Below are 22,695 nucleotides of genomic sequence, written 5' to 3' on the forward strand. Positions count from 1 at the left end.
AGCATGCTTGGCATGCCCTGTAGGCTGCTCCTGCCTCACCACAGCAGTCAGATGTGGAAAGGAGAGCTGGCAAAAATAAGCATGGCCAGGGTGGTTCTTTCTGCCCCAAAAAGCACTCTCAGGCATGCAGCTCCAGTGATGAGCTGTGCTGGCAGAATAAAAAAGATGCTGTTTTATGAAAAATGTCAAGTTTTTCAAGGCTGGAGCTGTTTGGGCCAGGATAAAATCTGCACTTAAAAAAAAAAAAAAAAATGTTTCCATCTGGAAAAAGAGCGTATTTGTATGAGCATGCTAGCTTGCACTTGAGTCATAAAATCATAGAATCATTAAAGTTGGAAAAGACCTCCGAGATCATAAAGCCCAACCTTTCAACAAACAAAAACATTTCCTGAGTCACCCACAAAAGCCAGAAACTTAGAAGCTGGTGCACTCCCTGCAACTTGGATCACCTAGGTTCAAAACACTGTGCCAGGAGAGGCCCAGAGCTGGGGGTGAAGTGGGTGCATGTGGAGAGTTTTGAGCTTGGGGTCCACAAAATTCCCCAGCTGTGAAAGCCCGTGTGCTGATCTGAAATAACCACAATCCACAGGTGCAAATGTTTTCCAGAGATTTTAAGAAGTTTACCCTGCACTACCAAGCTCACTGCTGGATCAAGACTTTCCCTCACAGCTGGTTACAAGGCTAGCCTAAGTTTCAGGCTGGCTAATTGGACACGAGTGCAAGCGTGGGCCTAGATCATGTCTAGATTAAACTGCCACCACGGAATGGTCCAGCAGGGTGTAGATCAGCACCAACAGTCCTGAAGGAATGCTGATGTGTGGTAGATAAAGCCTGATGTCCCAACTCTCAGATGAGCATGCGTGTCCCCCCTGAAGAGGCAATTCTGGGCCACTCTACCCAACTGTCCATTTCTGCTGTTCATCTCCTTTTGACTGTAAACTCCATCTTGGCTTGGAGAAGTCTTTTTGTTTCCAACTTTTTATCTAAAGTTTCATTATAGTCAGCAAACCTTGGCAAAAAGTTTTGGGTTAGCTAAAATGTTGTATTTTTCATGGGAAAATGCTGTACCCAAACTTTCTCAGTCAGATAGTACTACCAATGAAAACCCTGTTTTAACAGTCATGTTTCAGACTAAATGTCCAAAGGCAAAGAGGATGCAGGATGTGTCTCTGTCACGTGCAGACAACTAGCAGCATTTGCTGGTACTGAGTTTGGGGACAATGGGAAAAGCATTGTTTAAACTGCCTGTCTCTTGGTAATGATGAAATGGAATTGATAAACTTTTTCTTGGTTACTAGAGATTTTAAAAAACTTAAAGAACACTATCAAGGTATGATATTTAATATGCAAAAAAAAATCCCATTGGAAAAAAAACAGCCTTACAGCTCAGAATTATCAGTGTGACACCAAGGAACTGGCAGCGTACTTAACTTACTACTGAGTCTGCTGAATAGAATGTCAAATTTTCACTGCAATTAATCAGGCTTTTCCTGGAATAGTCTGCAGGTTATAATACAAAGACAGAGAGAACCATAAGCACTGGCAGAATACATCTAATTTGGAAAGGTACCTTATGAGTTAGTGTTAAGACTTTGTCATTGGCTCTAAATTAAAAGCTATGTGGGCCTGTATTAAAGACACTTAGACATGATGGGCTAAGTCATCAAAATGATTTACCTCCACAAGCAATGTGGTCCTATAGGCAGAACGTGATGTAATTAGAGGAAATGCAGGAACTCTTCTTTTCCTTATTAGAGAGAAAATATGGACTAGAAATTAATGATTCCACTAACCCCTGAATGGCTATTCAACATTTGGACACATTTTCCTTCCTTTCCTTCCAAAAAGTCACGTGATGAACAAGCCCCCTTCATCAGACTCTTTGAGTTCAAGGTTTCACTTCCAACAGATTTCTATCTGAAATATTTACAGGTAATACAGAAACCTTGAGGTTTTTCATTATTATATGAATTAAGGAAAGAAAACATTTTATCAATGTAAAATCCTATACAATGCAATGGGAATTCCACAGAAATTTCCCTAGATCTTATATGCTTTAGTGGGGAAGGGTCTATGTGCTACAGTTTTAATTTAAATTCCGTAATAACTTCTGGAATTCTGTTGTAGGGACATAATTTCCCATTCAATTCCATTGCCAATCTCCAGAAACTCCATGTAAGAGTATTTTCTATTTAATTTCACAAGGCATCTTCTTAAGGCCCTTGTAATAAGAACTCCTCTTTTAATCAACATGACCAAGTAGAATACTTCTACAAGACGACATTAACTTAATTTATTATTTTTAAAATCAATATCTTTAGCTATCTGTATAATTTTCAATAGCAGAATAAATGAATTTGAAGGTTTTCCTTTAACTTAATCTATCACAACAAAACCAGAAATCTTTCCAGTATAGCCACTAATGTCCATAACTCCACACAAATTTAGCCTTCCCCTGAATCGATTGTACCTGTCCAAAAGGCAACACATTTCTCAAAAGCATGTTTTAAATTTAGTTAAAATAACACAATACCGCAGTCTAGACCCAATGTGCCATGAGCTAATATTTTTCAGCTTTGCAGAGTAAATTCAGTAATTATTCCTACAACTTTACTACCCTTTGCCAAAATATATGGCACTAGCATCTCAGCATTTCTTGCCTGCATTAACAAGGGATGGCTGCCGTGATTTCTCCTTGAAGTGTTCAATAGGGATTGGGACAGCCTTCCAAAACTAGAAGCAAAGTTTGTATATGCATCTGCAAGGTAGCTGCTCAGAGCATTTAGCCTTCCTACAAGGAGTTATTTCTCATTAATTAATGAGAACTCTCTCTGCCCTCTTCTGAAGGGCAGAGTGGAGTTATTACCCCCGTTTCATAGATGGGGAAGCAGAACCAGGATCACTTGTTTCAGCTGAAGTTCTGACCACCTCACCTCCAGCCACGAGCCATTTTCCAGACTGCTGCTCAAATTGACACCCTGGGGCAGGGACAGGTATCCCCTCAAAGTAAAGAGGGACTCAGGTGGGGCTGGGGCCTGGCCCATCTCCATCACATAATGCCCACCCTTTCACTCCCAGTGCCCTCAGGTCCACAGCTGAATTACAGGGGATATAATCCAGTCTGCTTCTTTTGAACTTCAGCTGCTCCATGGCCCTTGCAAGAACAGCAGCAACAGAGATGAAATCATGTTTAAGTAAATGGAACAGGTGTAGCTTACATTCCATATACAAATCCCAAATGAATTGTGGACTTAAATTGAAAACTGGCAAAAAGCTTAATTATGTTGCTGAATTGGGATCAGGGAGAAGATAAAAGGCTCCAGGGAACCAATGGGACTTTCATTGCTGACTTTGCTGGGGTCAGTATTTGACTCCAGTTGAAAAGAGAAGCTTCTTCTCTAAATCAGATGATCCCTTACAGGATCTGATCTAATACTGAAGGAATTCTAAAAGGCAAGCAGAAATTCAGCTCCTGGTGAACTTGTAGCTTCAAATAACAGTAGAGACTGGCAAAGAGAAAGCCACTCAGAAAGAGCAGCAAAGGAAACTGAAAATACATCACCACTCCATTGCACAGCTGGTCTTTAAGAAAAGGAAGATAATATGGAGAACACAACATGCTCCCAGCAACAAGAAGCAGCAGTAAGTCCCATCCTCAACTGTCTGCCTTGTAAGCAATGGGGACTTCTGCTCAGGAATTACAGGGTTCATAAAAGTTACAGACAATTCCACTACCTACCAGATTCTTTTTTAAATCTCCAGTCACAAAAGGTAATAATGTATAGAATTACACTAATTGGCAAAAATGCATTAGCACAAAGAATTAAAAACATGCTCTATGTAAAGGCAAAAATTCATATGGTCCCCGCTTTGCTATGGTGTGGGGAAAGCTTTAACATGATGTGTTAAGTTCCTGAGAAACACAAGTGTGCTTTTTTTCTGGACACTGGTTTCCTTGCAGATTTTGAGATAGATGGTGAAGCAAATGCCATCCTGTATATAGCAGTGATCTCACCTTCTAGTATTGACAAGTAGGGTTGCAACATCAACTCTTGATATAGTGAGGAGCTGGTAAAAAAAATGACAGCCTGTGCTAGGAGAGAGTAACTGTGCACTCTGCAACCCACTCACTGCATTATCCACCACAAACGAGTTGCCATAAAAATGGTGCAGGTACCAGTGGATTGCCTAGTCCTTTCAGCAAATTGGAAATAACCCATGTAGCAATGTTTTGGTTGATTTGTTGGTTCATTTGGGGTTGTGAAAACAGTTTAAGTTGTCCAGCTATGATACAGCAGCTCAGCCAGGAGCGACTGCTATCAGGCTAGCATTGAAAGATGAAGAAAACATAGAAATTGCTGTGGTAGGCAAGGTGTGATCCCACGAGGTGAGAGCAAGCTTGGCTCTGTTGGTACATCAGGAGGGAGGCAGCTCCCAGATAGCCCAAGAGTTTGCACTGCCTCTCCCGTTTCTGCACAGTGCAGGGATACACAGAGGAAGAGCTGGTGTTCCTGTGTAAGTACAGACAAATTACTCACAACTCAGAATAACTGGATGCACAGTTGTTCTGTATTTTCAAACAGGCTGCCTGTGGTATTCTGAGCGGAGTGAACATCGACATTTTGAAGAGGGGAAAACCTCTAGTTTAAGACTTTCACTGATCCAGCCTCTCTGAAAAACTTTGGCCTAGAGAGCTGTATCCTGTCCACTACTCCCAAGGCAAGCATTTCACACCCCTTGCCCTCCTGAAAAAAAGTTTTCCCCTCTGACGGGCAAAAAAACAACAACAAAATTTTACAGTTAAAAGACAACAAACTATTTTCCAATTTATTTTTTCAGGCTAAAGTAATACTATTATTAAAAATTCCTGATTTAAACAAGTAAGTGCTTGTAACCCTCAAATGAAAAATAAATACAAGAAATATCTTCTCCAAATATTCCTGTTTAGCTAAATCCAATTAAAGAAAACATTGAACCATGTTGGCACAGCTTATATGCCTATCCCCCGAGGCAGGGCAGCATACAGAAGAGGAATTGTTCCAAATACCCATCAATCCCCAGAAGACAAGACCCAGACATATAATTACACATCAAGTAAAAGGCTTCTTTCTATTTACAATATCTTTTACATAAATTCTTGTGTCTTTACTTACCTTTTATTGAAAAGAAAATGATTGACATTTCCCCCAGGTAACTACTGAACAACACTGAACTAGGACTTAAGGCTGTGACACGCATAGACAACTGTCACATCCATAATACCCAAGTGTCACATCCATAAATATTAATAAACGGCTATTACTTGAAAGAGAGATAGAAAAGCACCTTCCAGCATAAGCCCAAAAACATAAATCACGGAGTCCTCTCCATCTGACTGAGGACTTTCGTGTAAATAAAGCTGAATGACAACCTCTGATTTGATGAGCTTTAGAGAAAGAACGGCAAAGGATAGGAAAACTCCTTTTCAAGATGTAATATGAGCAAACTGCTAAAGGTTGTTCTAAATAAAGAACGCAAGCGCTTCCCAAAGCCATCGTTGCTAAACTGCCATGTTCCCAAGGGGAAAAATGAAACGAAACAAAATCACATTATTTTTGCACTGCCATAGCCATGAAGTCCCCCTCACCCCTCATGCCATTTTGCACCCGGAGGATGAAAGAGATGCTCAGCTCTCTCCAGATCCTTTGCCTGGAAACTGCCCACCTTTCCCATCCACTGCCAGAGTTTGCCTTCCCTTTTCATGCCAGGTACCTGCCAGCCTGGGCTAAAAGCAAAAACCAAATATTGCAAAGCCAGAGAGGAGTGATCTGAGCAAAGTATCAGATTCAGGCCCTCTGACACAGACTTACTCCAGAGTAATCATTTAATCCTCCTGCCTCAGTTTTCCTAATTGGGGAAAAAAAAAGAAAAAAAAAAGAGTAGTAACTATCAATTACCTACTTTGTAGGTCATATATTTGCAAAGCCCTCAGGGAGATGAAAAGCATTATACAAACTATATGCACACATGTTAATGCTGATTAATTTTCTCTGTGCAAACATATCCCTTTTTCTTCTTCATTGCCCCTCCTCTCATTATATCAGCAGTCTCATCTGGAGGAGGACAAGGAACTGCTGACAGCTGAAGTATTTTCCGCAGTTGTTCTTTTGAGATTCAGAAATACAACCACTCAACACAGCCCTGTGCTCAGCTGACTGTTTCCTTAATAGCCTTGCGCTTTCATGTGTTTCCTCATTTTCTGTTACATGAATTTAAAGCAATCTGCTTTCCAAGTAAATTTGAAATGATGCAAAGATCCATTAGTTTGAGGGTATCATTTGCAAAGTAACTCAGAGGGACAACTTTCACTCACTATACTTTCAGGTATACTTTCAGCAAACAAAGGCAGGGCTAGTGATGGGAACAAAGTCAGCAGGATTTGACCTGAAAAGCATGTCAGTATACAGAGGCACAGGGATACAGCCTAACTGCATAAGAAGTTTGTAATATATGTAATATCTCCTATACAGCCTGAGTTTTACACCAGTGAGCAGCCCTTTTGTGGTAGTACTTACACAAATGACAACCAGAATATATTCAGTTTTGCAAAAGACTTTCTATAAGCATTTTTCTTAGTATGTTTGGATCCACAATTTCTGAGGAATACAATTTAAAAATTTTGTGGAGTAAAACTTTTGTTTCAGTTGTCACAAAGTAATCCAGAGTGAAATGGGGGAGTTGTATTTTGTCAACAGCTCCACAATTGGCAGTTCCCATTAGATAGAACAGATGTTGACCCTCTGCATCCAAGGGTAGAAGCTGGCTTTCTGAGTTGCAGCATCCAAGATGCAGAATCCATTTATGCTCATGGAAGGAACAAACTACAATAGCACAAGTTGCTCAGAGAGCCTGTGGAATCTCCCTTTTTGGACATACTCAAAGCTGTTTGTACATGGTCCCAGGCAACTGGCTCTGCTTGCACATGGGATTTGTACCAGATCCTGAGGTCCTTTCCGACCTCAACCAGCCTGTGTTTCTGTGAAATTTGCAATGGTCCGGTGCATCTTGGATGAACGGCCTCTGACTGCCACTGCAGCCTCTGGTCTGGATACTGTGGAGATGTTAGAAGTAACACCTCAAAGTTGTCCTTGAGTAAATGCAACTGGAAGCACCCAGACTGTGGAATTGTTAGAGGCTGAAAGCTCAGGGAAATTTCAGGGCACTGGCCAAAGAATAGAGACATGGTTGGATTTTCCTCACCCTGTTCAACAGCTGCAAGTCCTCCACTCTTAGATGTACAGTCAATAGCTTACAGGTAGGAGCTCATGCTCATATTCCACAACTGTAGCCAGCAGCCTTTTAAGATAGCAACAGCGTCCTGACCAACTTATGTAATGGGAAAGCTGAACAACATCCCAATAACAATATCACAGGTTAACTTTCAGCTTCTGTCCTTAAGTAAAGACACTGAACACTTTAATTTGATAATGCTACGAAGAAAGAGAGTCTTGGAGGACAATCCGCAAGACCTCATCTCTGTATTGAGCTGTGACAAGCACACCAAAAAAACCATGGTTAAAAAAAAAAAAAAGGAAAAAAAGAAAGAGAAGGGATTTTGGGTAGCTTTGCTCCTGCCAAGCAATCTGCTCTCAGCCGACTGTAAAATCTCTCATGCTATCACACCAAAACTAAAAGGCAGAGAACACACTAACTAGCAGTGTGATATTTGAAGTATTTAAAAGCGAAGAAGCAATCATGCCTGCTTTTAGAAAATGAGATAGTGGTCTCATCAGAAACAAACTCAATTGCAATAGTTACCTTGGCATGTAAAGGACTCGCTCTGCCACAACAAATCCCACCCTGAAGAAGAGGTTGCTGGCTGGGATGAATGGGAAAACCAGGAACAACAAGCCAACCAAAACTTCTTTGTGTTCCAGTTTCTGCAATAATACAAAATGAAACAAGAATCAACTAAAAAAATCCACTTAATCCACCACTAACTTTCCCCTTTCCTTTTGAAAGTCATAAAAAAGGCAACTTAAATGTTTGATATGTTTTGCATTTAGAAGAAATTATTCCAAGACACTGTTCTTTGATATTTATGCACTGTTTGTGCATTTAATATGCCCAGAAAGTGCACAAACACTACCCACAGTGTCTATTATTACCCTTGGTATCTTTTCCAAGGTCAGCTCTCCCATATGCATGGCACAGCTAGTATTTAAGATATAACCCATAATGGTAATATATAAGTATAGAACAGTGTAAATGTATACATTATCATGTCTATGGCAGTGTGACTGTATGTAAATACACAAATGCATATCACATACACACAGAGTGCTGTGTTCAATCCTAAATGTTTATAGCAGAGAAAAAACTGTTCAATCAGTCACATTTTGTGTAAAGAAAACTAGCCCCAAATGACACATTAATGCAGTTATTTTATCCCTTTCAAGGAAATAGCTAACCTTGAAATGATACTTTTGCACACAAGGTCTCCATACTCACACAGAGTCAGAAATCTGAGACACGCTGTATGCTAAAATAATGTTTTTCACTTGAGCTCAGTAAAAGCCCTTTACTTCTGCTCACTTTAATGTTAGTTCACTCTTTGAGGAGAAATCAAATTACCACATGCAATTCAAAACAACTGTGATCTGTGGGGCCAACAAAAGTGTCTCGGGATGCTGCGATCAGCAACAGCCACTGATCCTGCCACGGAGAGACCCAAATCTCCTCGGGCGAGTTGAGTTTCAGATTTAGCTCCACTCCAAGAGAGGGAAATGGCTCTTGTTTTTTTCTGATGATATCAAAGAACGACATCAGGCTAACAGAAGTGTAGCTTTAGGCTCGCTCAATCACTCAGGCACACATCTGTGCTTTCATGCCCCGTGATAGCGCTCCTCATCAGCCACCCAATGAAGAAGCTTCATCACGCTTAGAAACAGATGCAACCAGGATCACTTAATGGTTGCAGCACTTTCTAATTGTCGTGGGTGATTTCTCAACTTTGGAGAGCAAATTGACTTCTCTGCTGGAGGGAGCTAAATTTAGGATCACCGAACAAGATTTTTGAGCAGAGAAAGGAAGCCCAATCAATGAATGCCAGGCCAAGCAGTACAACCTGTCTTGCTTTTGCAAAGCTACAGACTGCAACACCATTTACCACTGATCTAAACAGTGGCTGAAATTCAGAAGCCTTACTATCAAAATATATTCATTCTATTCTATGGGAAAGACAACAAACATTTTCTATGGGTACCAAATGCACAGGTACAAGTCAGAAGGCTCTGATGTTGCTTTAGAGGAGCCAAACCCTAGGATCACAAAGAAGTTCACTAGTTTCCTCTGTCTCAAAGAGGAAAGATGAGACAGAGAGAGGAGTAGAATTGATGTCTCCATACTTCTTTATCAGTATGTGCTTTAAACAGCACCACAGCTATCTATGGTGCTTCTATTATCCACTTTTTCAGTGTCTTGGAATCACAGTTACTAGTGTCTACATGCAGTTGCAAGAGCACCTAAAATATATTGTTCTCAGAGCTGAAGCTGACGCCAATCCATAAAGCTGATGAGCAGAGGTGCCCAGTAATGTTCATTTTGGCTTGCAATTACAATAGAAATTGAACTGGGGAAAAAAAAAAAAAAAAAAAAGGGATTAAAAATTATTTCCCAACTCTGAAGCAAATTATCAGTCCTTAGCTCACCTTCAAATTCCCTCCCATCCAGTTCCAGAAACATACTCCATTTTCTCCTCCCATTGGACACTCCCTTCCCACCTCGTCTAACTTAATTATGGCACCCATTTTGTGCCACCACTCTTATCCCAGGGATTTAGCAACAAAGACCCGGAGGCACAAGAAAGTATGTTGGGCCAAAGGGAGCACACTGCTAATGCACAAAATGTTCTCTGCCACAAAGATATGCACTTGCTTTCAAACAAACTAGTTACCAAATATTTCTCCAGTTGTTGTTCATTAAATCAATAATTGGGAAAACAACCTCTAGTCAAACATCTCTAGGAAGGACATGGTGTTACTCAAGGCTGCAACATTCTAGATAAGCAAAGGAAACTGAATGCTAGAGAAAGACAAAACTTGTACATCAAATGGAAAAGAGGAAAATGTGGGAATTAGCTCAGCTGAAGGAGAAAATGGTACTGCATGCCCTTTTTGTCTGCACAACAAGTCACAGCTCTGAGTTAATGCCATTGAGGACTGCCAGCTCTGTCCCTTGGGCAGGGCTCAGAGACAGCAGACCAGCACTTCACAAACCAGCCTTACAAAGCAGCAGAACCCTCCTTGGTGCCACTGATTTCTGAAACAAAAAATAACTGGCAGTGGCCTTTCTAAAGCATTCCACTGAGGCAGAGGCTTTTGTGAAGAGCCGGTCCTCGAAGCCCAGGCTGCAGCTGGTTTTGTGCTACGCGTGGTCCTGCCTGTGAGCCAGCAGGTCAAGCTGCTGTGGTCATCTCAGAGCTCAGCACCTCAGCTTCTCTCCTCTGCCCAGACATAAATGTCTCCAAAACTTGTCCAGAAATTCATGTATGACATCTTGGCCCTGTGGCTGGGTCCTGCCTGGGAGGAGAGGCTGGGGAGAGGCTCCAGGCAGGGCAGGACAAATAGGTGTGGTTGGTGGGCATCTGAAACTCCTCTGTGGCCATTAGCAAGACAGTCTGGATGCAGCCTCTGGCTCAGGCAATTTCTAAATGACTGGCTGCCCATAGTTCCGAATTCATGCTGGAGGAGAAAGCTCCCCTGTTCATGGAAAGATCTTCTCTCTCACTTCCCTAAACACTTTCTACTGACTCGAGAGCTGCATATTCTTCTAGCCAGCCTTGCCAGGGCACAGCAGAGCTATCTGTCCCTGCCTTTCCAGTAAGGGCTAACATCTGCCAACCCTGGGCAGCTCAGGACCAAAATGCAACCACAATGTGTTGAAAGGATTGTATGTACCACAGGTGATAACTGCAGACAGCTAAAAGCTAACAGCACAAGTCATGAGATACCATATTCTCCTTTATCCCTTTTCCCAACAAAATTTACTAAGGATTCCCCTTCTATTCCCCTTTTCCCTGAAGGGACTGACAGATTTATAAATAAGTAAGTAAGCACAACAGAATGGCACAAGAACCTCAGGGACTGTTACCGTAGGGCTGCAGAAACAGAGGCAGCAGGATCTCCCATTCAACACAAGCCATAGGAGATGCCTTTCACGTGTCTTTTAAACAAAACAGCCTCAACCTGTATGTGGACTGTTACATTTTCCAGGCAAAGAAATAAAATAAATATTGGGACCATATATTTGGGTTAACTACTTTGGTCATATGAGCCCACCTGAAACAGCTGAGTTAAAGGTGTCAGAATTAGCATCTTTTGGGTACCCAGAGCACTGGTAAAAGTTTTTAAAGAGTAACAGGCAATTTCGTTTGTCTTCCTTTTTCCTTCGAATAAAAAAAGCTAGGACTAGAAATTACAGATCACTTCATTCCTTTTGCAAAGAGACAATTCCTTTCATCTTAAAGGAAGTGCTTTCTTTTGGAAATACAAAACATCTTTCTGTCAGAGAGGTTTCTCTCTGGGAGGGAAAAAAATGAATCAACAAACACCTGTGAATTAACCTTAGAATGATTCCTCCTGTTAAAGACAATCTGACTTCAAATCAAAATAGCATTTCTTATAGTAAATAGCTTGGTGGGAGGGAGGAGTTTTCAAATTCACGTCTAACTCGTTACAATTAAACCTTCACTATGCTGTAACAAAAAAAACCCCAACAACAAACCAAACCAAAAATCAATAAAAAAAGAGGGGTTTAACTTATTTTTCATAGACTTATGAAAGGACTAAGGAACACTACTTCTCCCAAGTAAAGAACACTACTTCTCCACAGTATCTCAAACAAAATATCAAAGAATCACTCCAAGGTCAAACATCATCAACACAGCAATAAATCTCAAAAATTGCTTCCTTGGCAACTTGGGGGAAAAGGAAGAAACTCTTGATTTCACAACTGAAAGAGGTCCTTCCATATTACATAGAAGACATATTCCTGAACCATAAATAAGTATTTGCTGACTACTGCTAAATCACAAGTCTTCTACAAGTCAGAGCCCTCAAAGTACAAGTGCAGGAGGTGCACAGATGACTTCAACACATATGTCCTAACTATGGACCTGCATAAGCCCACTGTAAATTCCTTACTTTTTCCCTTGAGAAAGCGTTGTCTGAGGTGCCAGACTGTGATGACAGGATTGATGTTCACATCCCCTGGCACCTCCAAGGGCCGAGGCATTGGAGAGCGGAGTCGTGAGGACAGCATTCCTTCTGGCTGGACTAAGTTGCACCTCAGGGAAGAAAGCAGCTGGACAAACAAACCCAAGCAAATTCCATTCTGTTCTACCTCTGAGTGTTTCCAAAAGTGTTTATACATGCTTGCCTGTTTGATGGGAAGGTAGCAATCAAATGGGTTTAATTTCTTCCTCTAACGGTTTATTTTGAGAATGAGGCAAGTGTCACCTCTCCACCATTTAGAACCAACAGCTCCATGGAGTAAAGACTTCCTTCCTACCAGAAGCATCAATCACCCTCTGGCAGTGAGCTCTGGATGGCCCATTGCAGCCAGAGAGATGTTGTGCTTGGAACATCTGACCGCCTGCACAGAAAAACTGGCATCCAGGAAAGTTGGGAGTGCATGGCTGTATAAAAGCAATGATTGCTATTCCTCATTTTCAAATGCTTGCAGGCCTAGGAGGTAAATGCATTATCCATCAAAAGAGACACAGAGATTCAAAGAAGCTACATGGCGGTCTGTAGACCACATGACATTTCTTCAGTTTATTCCTAAAATCCATTTGTGCAAGTCCTTAGTGCAGAGAGCACACAAACCTAATTCATGTATTCCTGCTGTACCACCCTCTTGTGAAGCCACAAGTAGCTTGGCAACATGACTCCTCACCAGCCTGCGTCAAACCACTGGCAGCATCTCACCTGGCAAGAGGTCAGGATCTGCAAACATCTACTCTTGCACTTTCCACATATATGGTAATAAAGATAAAAAGAATGGTGTAGAAGCACGTCAAATTCACTCTGCATTCGTGCATAAGATGATAAAAAGAAAGCATAAGCTAGTCAGGAATCAACTCCAGGGATTTGTTTCTTCACAGGAAGTAAAGCTCCCAAGTCCCACCTCACTGGTCATGGCACAGCTGTACCATCCTCCATGTACCATCAGCATGGTCTCCTTTGGATCACCAGCAGAAATCAGGAAGAGACATCTTTATCTTCTGCGACCAAACAGGTGGGCACTGTGGAGCTGTGGCTGTTTCACTCTGCTGCCTGTGCCACTATTTCTAAGTGAATGATGCCAAAAGTCAGGTGTCAACAGATGGTCTGAAAAACTCAAACATTTGGTAAGGCAAAGGTAACTTCCCAGCTTCAAATCTGGCTCAGACATCTGGTTTAATCAGCTTGCTCCTACAAATAGAGCCACAAATTCTGTAATCACTACAATTTATCAGTTTTATTCTTTCATCTCATTTAAAAAAATTAAAAAATCAGCATCTTCAGTAGCACCAGCTGCTTGAATGCCAGGCTTATCAACTCACTGACTTCCTAAAATAACTCAATTTTCCTTGGTGATCATATAGTTTTGACAGAAATCACTCACAGTTATACTGACTAAAATTAAGCACATTTTATACTTCACAGATAGTCCAGAGCCATGGAGATCTCCAACACTATTCTGACCATCACTTCTGTTTGTTTTTTAACTACCTGACACCCTGATACTATTTCAAGTATTTGGCAACAACAAAAACTACTTTCCAATTCACCAGCTGCATCACCTGCTCAGGAACTGGTGTACAGGCAAACACACACCAGTCAGGATCTGAATATAAAACCCTTGAAAGTAGCATGGGCTTCCTAAGCCAGGATTACCTGAAGAGGAATCCTCAGCACATATCTCAGACCACCCTAACAAGATCTTTCATTTCCAGAAGGAATCAAGTCCTGGTCTATACCACTAAGTAAAACAGTTCGTTTTTTTTTTTTCAGAAGTGCTGGGAAGTGCCTAAAAACTTTACATCAATGGGAACCGTGGATGCTCAACAGCTCTGGAAATCAGTCTTTCAACTACAGATTAAAAGGAGAAAATAGTCGTTTCCCACTCCCATAACCAACAGCAGGGCATGGAAGTATATTCCACAATATTTCACTTTTTACTTTACTGTCTTATAGTAAAATTTTGATACCTTTTATTTTCTTTTCCCCTATAGATGTCAGCTACCCATCCATTCAGCTGTGTGTTTATGGTCTTTTTAACCCAGATTTCTAAAACTCCCTGAAGATATAAGCTCATTTTCCCAATCCTTAATCTCTGCAACCTCTAATTCCACTTGACAAGCCAATTTGAGCAAAATGAAGGAGCATACACACCTTTGAAAGAGAAGTGTAACATCCCAAAAGGAAATAGGAAAAATCAACAAATGGCTACAGGAATTTGAATAATGCTTTTGACCTTGTGGTAGTTTTTCCCTCTTCCCTTTCATTCCATGACTGCAGGCTGCTTCACCAAGTTGGGAAAACAAAACAAACCAGGCAAAATTTAAGGCACTGCTTGCAGTACATGAAAGAATGATCTTTGGAAAAGCAACTCTGTTCATGGTGAGTTTGCTCTTAAGAAGAGAACCAGGAACAAGAGGATTCTAACAAAAATACCACAATAGCTTGGCACCCTAATGTTTTACTAAGGCCAAATAGCCATGATGAGCATCATTACCTCCCCCAGCTGTAAATTTCTTGGTCCTCATTTCACCTACCCTCTCCTACTCACCCCTATTACTGTGCCACTCCAAACCTTTCAGCTCTGAGTGGGCCCTGAAATATTAAATCAGAAGAAGAAAATGGTAGAATAAAAAGAGTATTTCAGTGTTAATATACTGAAAATGGCAGAACTACCTGCCCCTGTGAAAATGACCTTCCTAGAGTGAAAAACTCCTGCAGGTATTAAGAGCCTGTTTGGTGAGATGCTGAATATACTCACGGTGAGCCAAATCAGAACTACTACAGCTATGGTTATAATTACTCACACTCAAAACCTGTTGTTTCAAACATCCTCTGAGAAAAAGAGCAAGGTGTTTTGATAGTTCTTGTGTTTGCATTTTTAATCCAGAACAGCAGTCACACACATACTAAGGAAGGTTTTTTACTTTCACCTGAGTCTGTCAGCTGGCACAACAAGCACCCTGGGAAGGCTTTCCTGTTTCTTCTAGCCCCACCAGGGACCTGCATGCAGCTGATCTGTTTGCAGCAGTCGACAGAGCAGAAATGCAGCCAGAGAGGCACTCGGGGTGCCCACAAGGGGCTCCTCCCCTTCCTCCAGCTTTCACTAAAGAGAGTCTTTCTGGCTTATTACTCTCTCCCCGCAGCAAATATTAACAACAGAAGCAGCATAGAAAAAACTCACTGCTAAGGATTAAGAACATCAGTCCTGACCTTCTCTCTCTCTGTGGAAGGAATTCGAGTGGCCCTCAGGAAAATGAAAGCAGGATTTATTTTAAATGGACCTTTTATGAAAATGACTGTGGTTTCCAGCTCGTCAGATAGACTCCATCAATAAATAGCCTTATTCACCTTGCTGTGCCTTTGAAGCAGGTATTGTTCTGGAAGTGTTGTAGCATATAAATTATGCTAGGCATACTTTCTAACTATGCTGGTACTACTGTAGAATATTATAAAAGGCAATTGTTCCCCAGAAAGGTCCATAAGCTGTGATTTATTAATGAAATGCCAACCTGGGAAACGAGACAAAGGTCTCAAGAGTGCAGGGTAAACTAAATAGCATGACAGAATACACATAGTGAGTGCTAGCAAAAACAACAGAAACATGCACACAAAGAGCAGATACAAATGAATTCCTCTCCTTGATGGAATTGAACATTGTCAGCTAAGAAATTTAGCCTTCAAGTGACTGAAGAATATACTCAGATGATATTCATACATATAATCCACCGTATAAATGGCAATATGATGCCAATTACAGCACGAATTAAAGTAGTCATAATTTGGTATAAAATGCCTTGTCTTGGCTAAGAAGCACTACGCAGGGAAATTTAAAGAGGCAGCATTACCTTTAAATTTAGACCTGAAGTAAAAATTAAGACCAACTGTAGAATAGGAAAGATCAAGATAATATGTATCTCGTGTCGCATTTAATAAATGTAACCTGAAAACCAGCACAACTTCCTGTGCCATATGTAGCCACATCACACACAGCCGCAAAGTGTGTTCTTTGAAAAGGTATACCCTAGAGGACACTAGACACATTTTTTAATTTGATGTAAAACGTAAGTAGCACTGCCTCCTCAGACATGAGCAAACTGCTGCTCATCATCATCTGCTGAACAGGCAGAAGGTGCTGTGAACCACCATAAGGTCCCTCCACAGTGCTGGTCATGAGCATAAATGCATGAGGGCCAAGCAGTATGAGGCACGATACATTTCCCCGAAGTGGTCGGGTACAAAAGCTACCTGTCTCAAATTAGTTTTCCAGATCACGTGGCTCTGCACTAGACCATCACACACACCTGAGTTTTCCCACTGTCAGCCCTCCACGTATGAGGTACCATATGGAAAGCAGAATCCCATCCATCATGTGCTCTGTACATACACATTCACAGCTACAACTACAGGGCAAGCCGCATTTTTAATCACACTGCTAATTAAGCAGCGACCTAAAAATGCCATGCAGAGTGGCATCTGAAGGGTCTTTCTTTCATGCTTGTTAAATTATTATGACATGTCAAAGAAATAACTGTCACCCTGACGATAATGCCAAGAATTGTTGTCCTCCCTCGAGTTCTCCAGGTGTTCACCACTGCTTCCAGGATAGGAAGGCAGCACTGTGGGCCCTTGGGTAGGCTAGTGGCCATTTGAAGCACCAGATTATTTCTCTGACCTTGCAACTGGCAAGTTTGACACCCCGTAAGAGAGTACTTCCTCCATTCCCTGGTGCCTTTGTAACCCATCCAGTCCCAAAGCTAGAAGTCAGACCACACCCATTCCTCACAGCTGGGGCTGTCTTTGAAAATGAACAATAAATATATGTCATCCTCTTTTCCCAGCTGTTAATATGTCTCTGGGGTGCAGGTGTTTGCAACAACACCCCCAACCTTTGTCACATGCCCAGCATACTACTTGAAGCCTGCGTGAGGAACTTCACTGCAAAGAGCTGGGCAGAACCCGAGGATTTTGAGACAAACCAGTGACTCCTGGTGCCTTGGCTAAAAAAGCTCCAGACAGGCCAGTTTGCAGAGCATGTTGGGCATCTGCATCACGAAAAATCAAGTCCCAAAAGGTTTCAAAGAGCTGCTTAATGGTGGACTGCCACTTTGCCACATTAGTCACTATGGAAAAAACTTGGCCAGAGGTGACAGCAAGGTCCTTTCTTCCCCTAGTGGGAGATACAACAAGGAGCTGGCCTCTTTTTAAACTCCAGGCAGACCTCCTGAAGATGGGCATTAATTGTGACATGTGATAGGGATGACTGCAGCAAGACACAAGCATGGCTGTGCACCTCAACACTGTGCAGAGAAACAAGTCTTACTTGGGGAGATGCTCACAGGGAGCCCCTCCGACCAATAGGCAAGAGGGGTTCGCACTACACAGGAGAAGTGACCCAGAGAATGGAAATTTTACACAAGACATTATGAAAGCAATTTTTTCAAGTGACTTCCTCTTTAAGTGAGGTGGAGGCCAACAGTGAAAGTGCACAGGGAGGATGAGAAGGGATGCTTCTCTCTCCAAACAAACTGGAGAGCTGCCTTCTGCATTTCTGCAGTTTTCAGCATTAAACCCCCATCTAGTAACAAACATGCTCCAAGGAAAGCACCTATGGACAGAAATCTTCCACTGTTTCTTCTCCTTCTGAGGCATAACAATGCTCACAAAATGAAACTGAACAAGAAAGTTTCATGCCTTAGATGTCCTTTATCAGCCCTACACATACATGCCAACAGAGTTATTACCCTAATCAAAATAGCAACAACAAATTAGCCCTGTTTAAAATTCAATGGCCACAAAGGCAGAAATCCAATCCATGCATTCCCTAATTACAGTCCACCCAGTATATTCTGTGAGTCTCCTGTGAGCTTGTGTTGTGGATGCACACGCATCGCCTCTTGCCACGGAAAATCAGCGTTCAGTGGACAAATGTCCTCACTGCTGCTAAAACAATTTCTAGCGTTCCCATTCTCCGTGCCACAGAAAGAAAGTGATGGTGCCAATGAGAATGAACATGAGGTTTTGTCCTCTCTTACCCCTGCAAACCCACACTCTCAGACAAAAGGCACACAAACCGCATGTCTGTTCCCTCAAAAATAGTTCCTTGGAAAATTCCAAGCTATCTCTTCCAGGTTGGAGTTTGCAAAGAAAAAGGAGAGAAAAATGGCTGCTAAGAAAGTTCTGTGTGTTTGCTTTAAAAGAAAGCAAAACATCTTACACTTTATGAAGTGTGAAAAACCAACTGATGGGTCTCATGCTGCCTACAAGCTGTAAAATACAGAGAAATAGCCTGTCTGGGGCTTAACTGAAGGATGGTCCTTCTCAAGGGAAGCAATGTCATATAAAAGGCCACTGCTGTTGCACCTGGAAAGGTGCTTTCTTAAGAGCCTAATATAATGAGTTTTGCCTGTAGTTCATACGTCCTGAACTTCCCTCTCTCCATTGTAAAAGGGAGTGTTTAAAGATGAACGGGATAACTTCTTTCCAGGAAAAGTGGCACTTCCTGCTGTTTGCTTTCCTCAATAATCCACACTACTCAGCACAACATAATCTTCATACAATCCTCATACCACTTAAAGGCAGTATCCAAACTGGGTGACTATGTGAGTTGTTAAAAATGAAACAGAAAAAAGCCTCAGAAAGTAGGAATTTCCTGAAAAGCAAAACATTTCAGCTCCCTCCAATTATACCTCTAATTATAGGCATATATATGCTCCATCCCTGAAAGTGTTCAAGGTCCAGGTTGGATGGGGCTTTGAGCAACCTGGTCTAGTGGAAGGTGTCCCTGACCCTGGCAAGGGGGTTGGAACTGGATGATCTTTAAGGTCCCTCTCAACCAAACCATTCTGTGATTCTATACCTAGGGCTGGGGGAAGCATGTCCAAGATGATCCCCAGGAATCATCACCAGTTCCATGTTCACAGTGGGTTTGTTGGAGGCTGCAACCGGAGACTGTCAAGATGGTTCTAGTTTTACTAGACTAGATACAAAAGCAGATTGCTTCAGATCCAATTGATTCAGTTGTTTGGGGTTTTCAAGAATAAACACAAAGAAATTTGCAAGATGAATTTCAAAGCATCCAGTAAGTAAATCCCCAAAGGGTGAAATTCATATTGCTTAATAACATTAACAGTGGTCAAGAGCAAAACTGAACTTCTCACAAAAAATTACAAGTTGTAGTTTCAAATCGAACAGTAGTATTCCTAAATTCAGACTGATTTGTTTTGATTTAAAAAATAAGTAATAAAAATATTATAAAATCTAGACATTCAATACACAGAATGTTTTGAAGTATTTTGTTTTGCAGTTTGACAGAAGACAAATGATTAATTTACCCAAAGGAATCCTTTTGGATTATTATTTTACCCAAAATAAAGTAACACAAAATGTCTTTGGATAATTCTGAAATACTTTTTCCAAGCAAACCAACAATATCAATCTTAGACATAGTTCAAATTCTGACAACAGGAGAAGAAATAAAAATGAAATGAAACTTCAAAGAATACGGAATAAGATTTTTCAGAAGTCTTCAGTACTGGCCTAATGAGAATTTTATCATTAACTTTCCTGGGAATAGGATTAGGTATAATACAAACAGTTCTGAATATCTCTAGCAGTGAATAATGAAAGCAGGAGGAATACAAGATGATGTACAACCTGCAGGTAGAACTAGTGAATACCTAATAGGGTATTTTCCCATATTTCCCACACAGCATCTGCCAATGTATTATCTAAACTAATGACTCTGCAGCCTCACACTGTTTGGTTCATTTTCTGTCTCTCTTATCAGAAGCACAAAGAAGACTGCCAGGGTAGACTGAAGCATGTACATGACCTGCACGTTTCAGCATAACACAGGTATTAAAAACCTGTCACTCTTCTACTATGCTTTTCAGTGATACATATATTTAAGAGAGAGAAACTTTTGTACTTATTTCCAAAATGACTACCAACACCTTTCTTAAATGCTTCCACAACACGGCTGAAGGAGGAACAGCTTGTAAGTAAGTTCCTATGATCCACAAAAGAAACCCTCCTTTCCACATAAGTGCGTATCTGATCTCTGACAAGGCTTGTACAACCTCACCCCCATGTCTGCAATACCATTAACGGTGCCTCTGAGATGCTGAATTGTGAAGTATGGCTTACCAACTATATTATTTACTCTAAAGAACAGTTTCCAGATCATTTCAGATTTCCCACATTCCATTACTCCTCTGACAAAAAAATCTTCTCATCAAGATGTATCCAACGTTTAGGTTTTAGAAGCACAGCAGAAGGGCGAATACAAGAACTGATTTTATTTTCAAATGGCTCTGCAGATGACAGTTCCCAGTCCTGTTTGAAGTAAGTGACAAAAAGCCTAATGACTATGGGAGAGGCAGAGATGCTTAACAACTTCAGTGGAGTTTGGATCATTAACAGTAATTGAATGCAGGACTCCGGGCCAAGTTTTACCCTCAAATCAGACCAATTACAGACTGAGACATTCAACAAGAGAGATATTTTCATCTGTTAAGCTTGCCTGCATCAGTTATTAATGGTATGTTTTTTTCACCTCAATTCAATGCATTCCAGAGGAAAACTTGTGCTTACCAACCATTTCATCTGAAGATTAGGAAACAAAAGATCCTTATTTTTTTACATGTTGGACTGCATGACTTTTGGTGTTACCTTGAATGCAGCAATGCAGTGTAGGCTGAGTAATGCCATCACCACCACCAGGAACACTGTGGCTAAGTTCCTTGCATCCCATATGGACTCGACCAGAGGGATGCTGCCGACCTGCCAGTCGTAGCACAGGGTGATCGGGGCCAGCAGAAGCCAGGCATTGAAGGCCAGAAGGTAGGAATAAGTTAAAAACCTGCAAATGAAAACAGGTAATGTAATACATGGAGTGACTGCCAACAGAGGAAACATTTTCCTTTGGCAACTACCACATAATACGTGGGAGGAGGAAAAAACAAAGCAACCAAACAGCAACACTCTGAGCACACAGGCGATGCCACACCTCTCTGTCAATAAAGAGATGCCAACATAGGCAAGCAGCACTTTAACGGGTTGTTTAAAGAAATAACATAAGATCAGCAATATTTACATGGTTTCTATGCACCAGCCTTTGGAAAATTAATAGACTTCATCTCCCATTTGAATGTTGGACTTTTGAAGTAACTTTCTGCCAGCTTCATGGATAAATGAATAGTAACTAAGCAGGTACACACATGTATTGAATTTTTACACTGTTCACTACATCACTGCTGCAACACAAAATATCCTTCTAGCTGGGCTTGACTTAAAATGTAGGATTTCTTCTATGTGCACAACATTGAGTACCTAAAGCAAGACCTTTCTCTCTTTTCTCTTTTCAAACCAAGGCACAGAGAAAATACAGGAGGCATAGGGTGATTTTTGGCTGATCCCATCACAGCTTATTAGGGCTGGGGACAGATTGCAGGAGATGTGCTAGAGAAATATGAAGAAGTAGGGAACCTTTCAAATTGTTGTAATCTCCAGTAATTGTTACCTTCAGTAGAGAGGAAATTAATGGGGAATGGAAACGGGGAGCATGCTGCCCTCTGGAAGTATGCAGGGCTCTCAAAGGACTGAACGAGAACAGTATGTGTGTTACTGGGCTAAAGAAAAAAAGAAAAATCAAACCCACATCCCTCTCCCCCTCCAGGCTTTTGCTTCTTGGCATCTACTTGCCAAAAAGTGCATCTGAAGTTGAAATACTTTTGAGTGCAAGAGATTGGAGATTATTCCAGCAATCATGAAGTCAACCAAGCAAAACTGCAACAGCTTTTGAAGAGACAAACTCTTCCTTGGCTCACAAACAGAAAAATCCCCATTGTGCACAGCACCAAAAATGGCAAATACTAAAAAGAAAAAAAAATTATATTCTATCCTGCATAGGATTTCTTCCATCTGAGCCTGCTTTGGCAGTTGTTATCACACCCAGTTGCCATGGTACCTTAGCAGTTTTATTAAAATGATAACAAAAGATGGCAGAGATGTCAAGCCATGTAGACAGAGGATTGTTTCAGTTGCCACTCACAAACATGCCTCTTCGAGGTCAAAATGTAGCCCCTTACAACAGCACTTATAACATTATATTATATTTGTGGCAGAACAGTAAGACACTGAAGCTAAATGTGACTCCAGGCAGGCAGGATGGAAATTCCCAGGTGGGTGTTAGGCCCTAAATTTCTGTGAAAATGTTTTTAAATAACTACAAACTGCTGGGATATCAGTTTCTCTTCTCATCCAAAAAACAAACGACTCCAGCAGCACAGTGAACCAAAAGCAGGGAGGCTTACAGAGCTGGAATAATGTTTCACTGCAAATAGTCAAAGAGGAGCATTCTTATTTCCCCACAAATCTTTCTAAGCTCCCAATTCTGGTGCAAAGTAGAATATTCCCACATTTTTAAGGT

At 41.2% G+C, this 22,695-nt stretch overlaps 1 protein-coding gene across 1 annotated transcript in view; it reads right to left on the reverse strand.

Moving 5' to 3' along the window:
- Positions 1-22,695, reverse strand: part of TMTC1 (transmembrane and tetratricopeptide repeat containing 1) — a 150,426-nt gene that overhangs the window by 53,295 nt on the left and 74,436 nt on the right. Inside the window, exons 8-9 of the mRNA XM_027894618.1 lie at positions 20,937-21,126; positions 7,798-7,919 (exon numbers count right to left, since the gene is read on the reverse strand). Of these exons, the coding sequence (XP_027750419.1) occupies positions 7,798-7,919; positions 20,937-21,126 (312 nt within the window). The remainder of the gene's footprint in view (positions 1-7,797; positions 7,920-20,936; positions 21,127-22,695) is intronic.

This window comes from Empidonax traillii, unplaced genomic scaffold, assembly GCF_003031625.1.
Source record: "Empidonax traillii isolate 1590-97213 ecotype Southwest subspecies unplaced genomic scaffold, ASM303162v1 scaffold434:size946695, whole genome shotgun sequence".
In the NCBI taxonomy this organism is placed as follows: domain Eukaryota; kingdom Metazoa; phylum Chordata; class Aves; order Passeriformes; family Tyrannidae; genus Empidonax; species Empidonax traillii.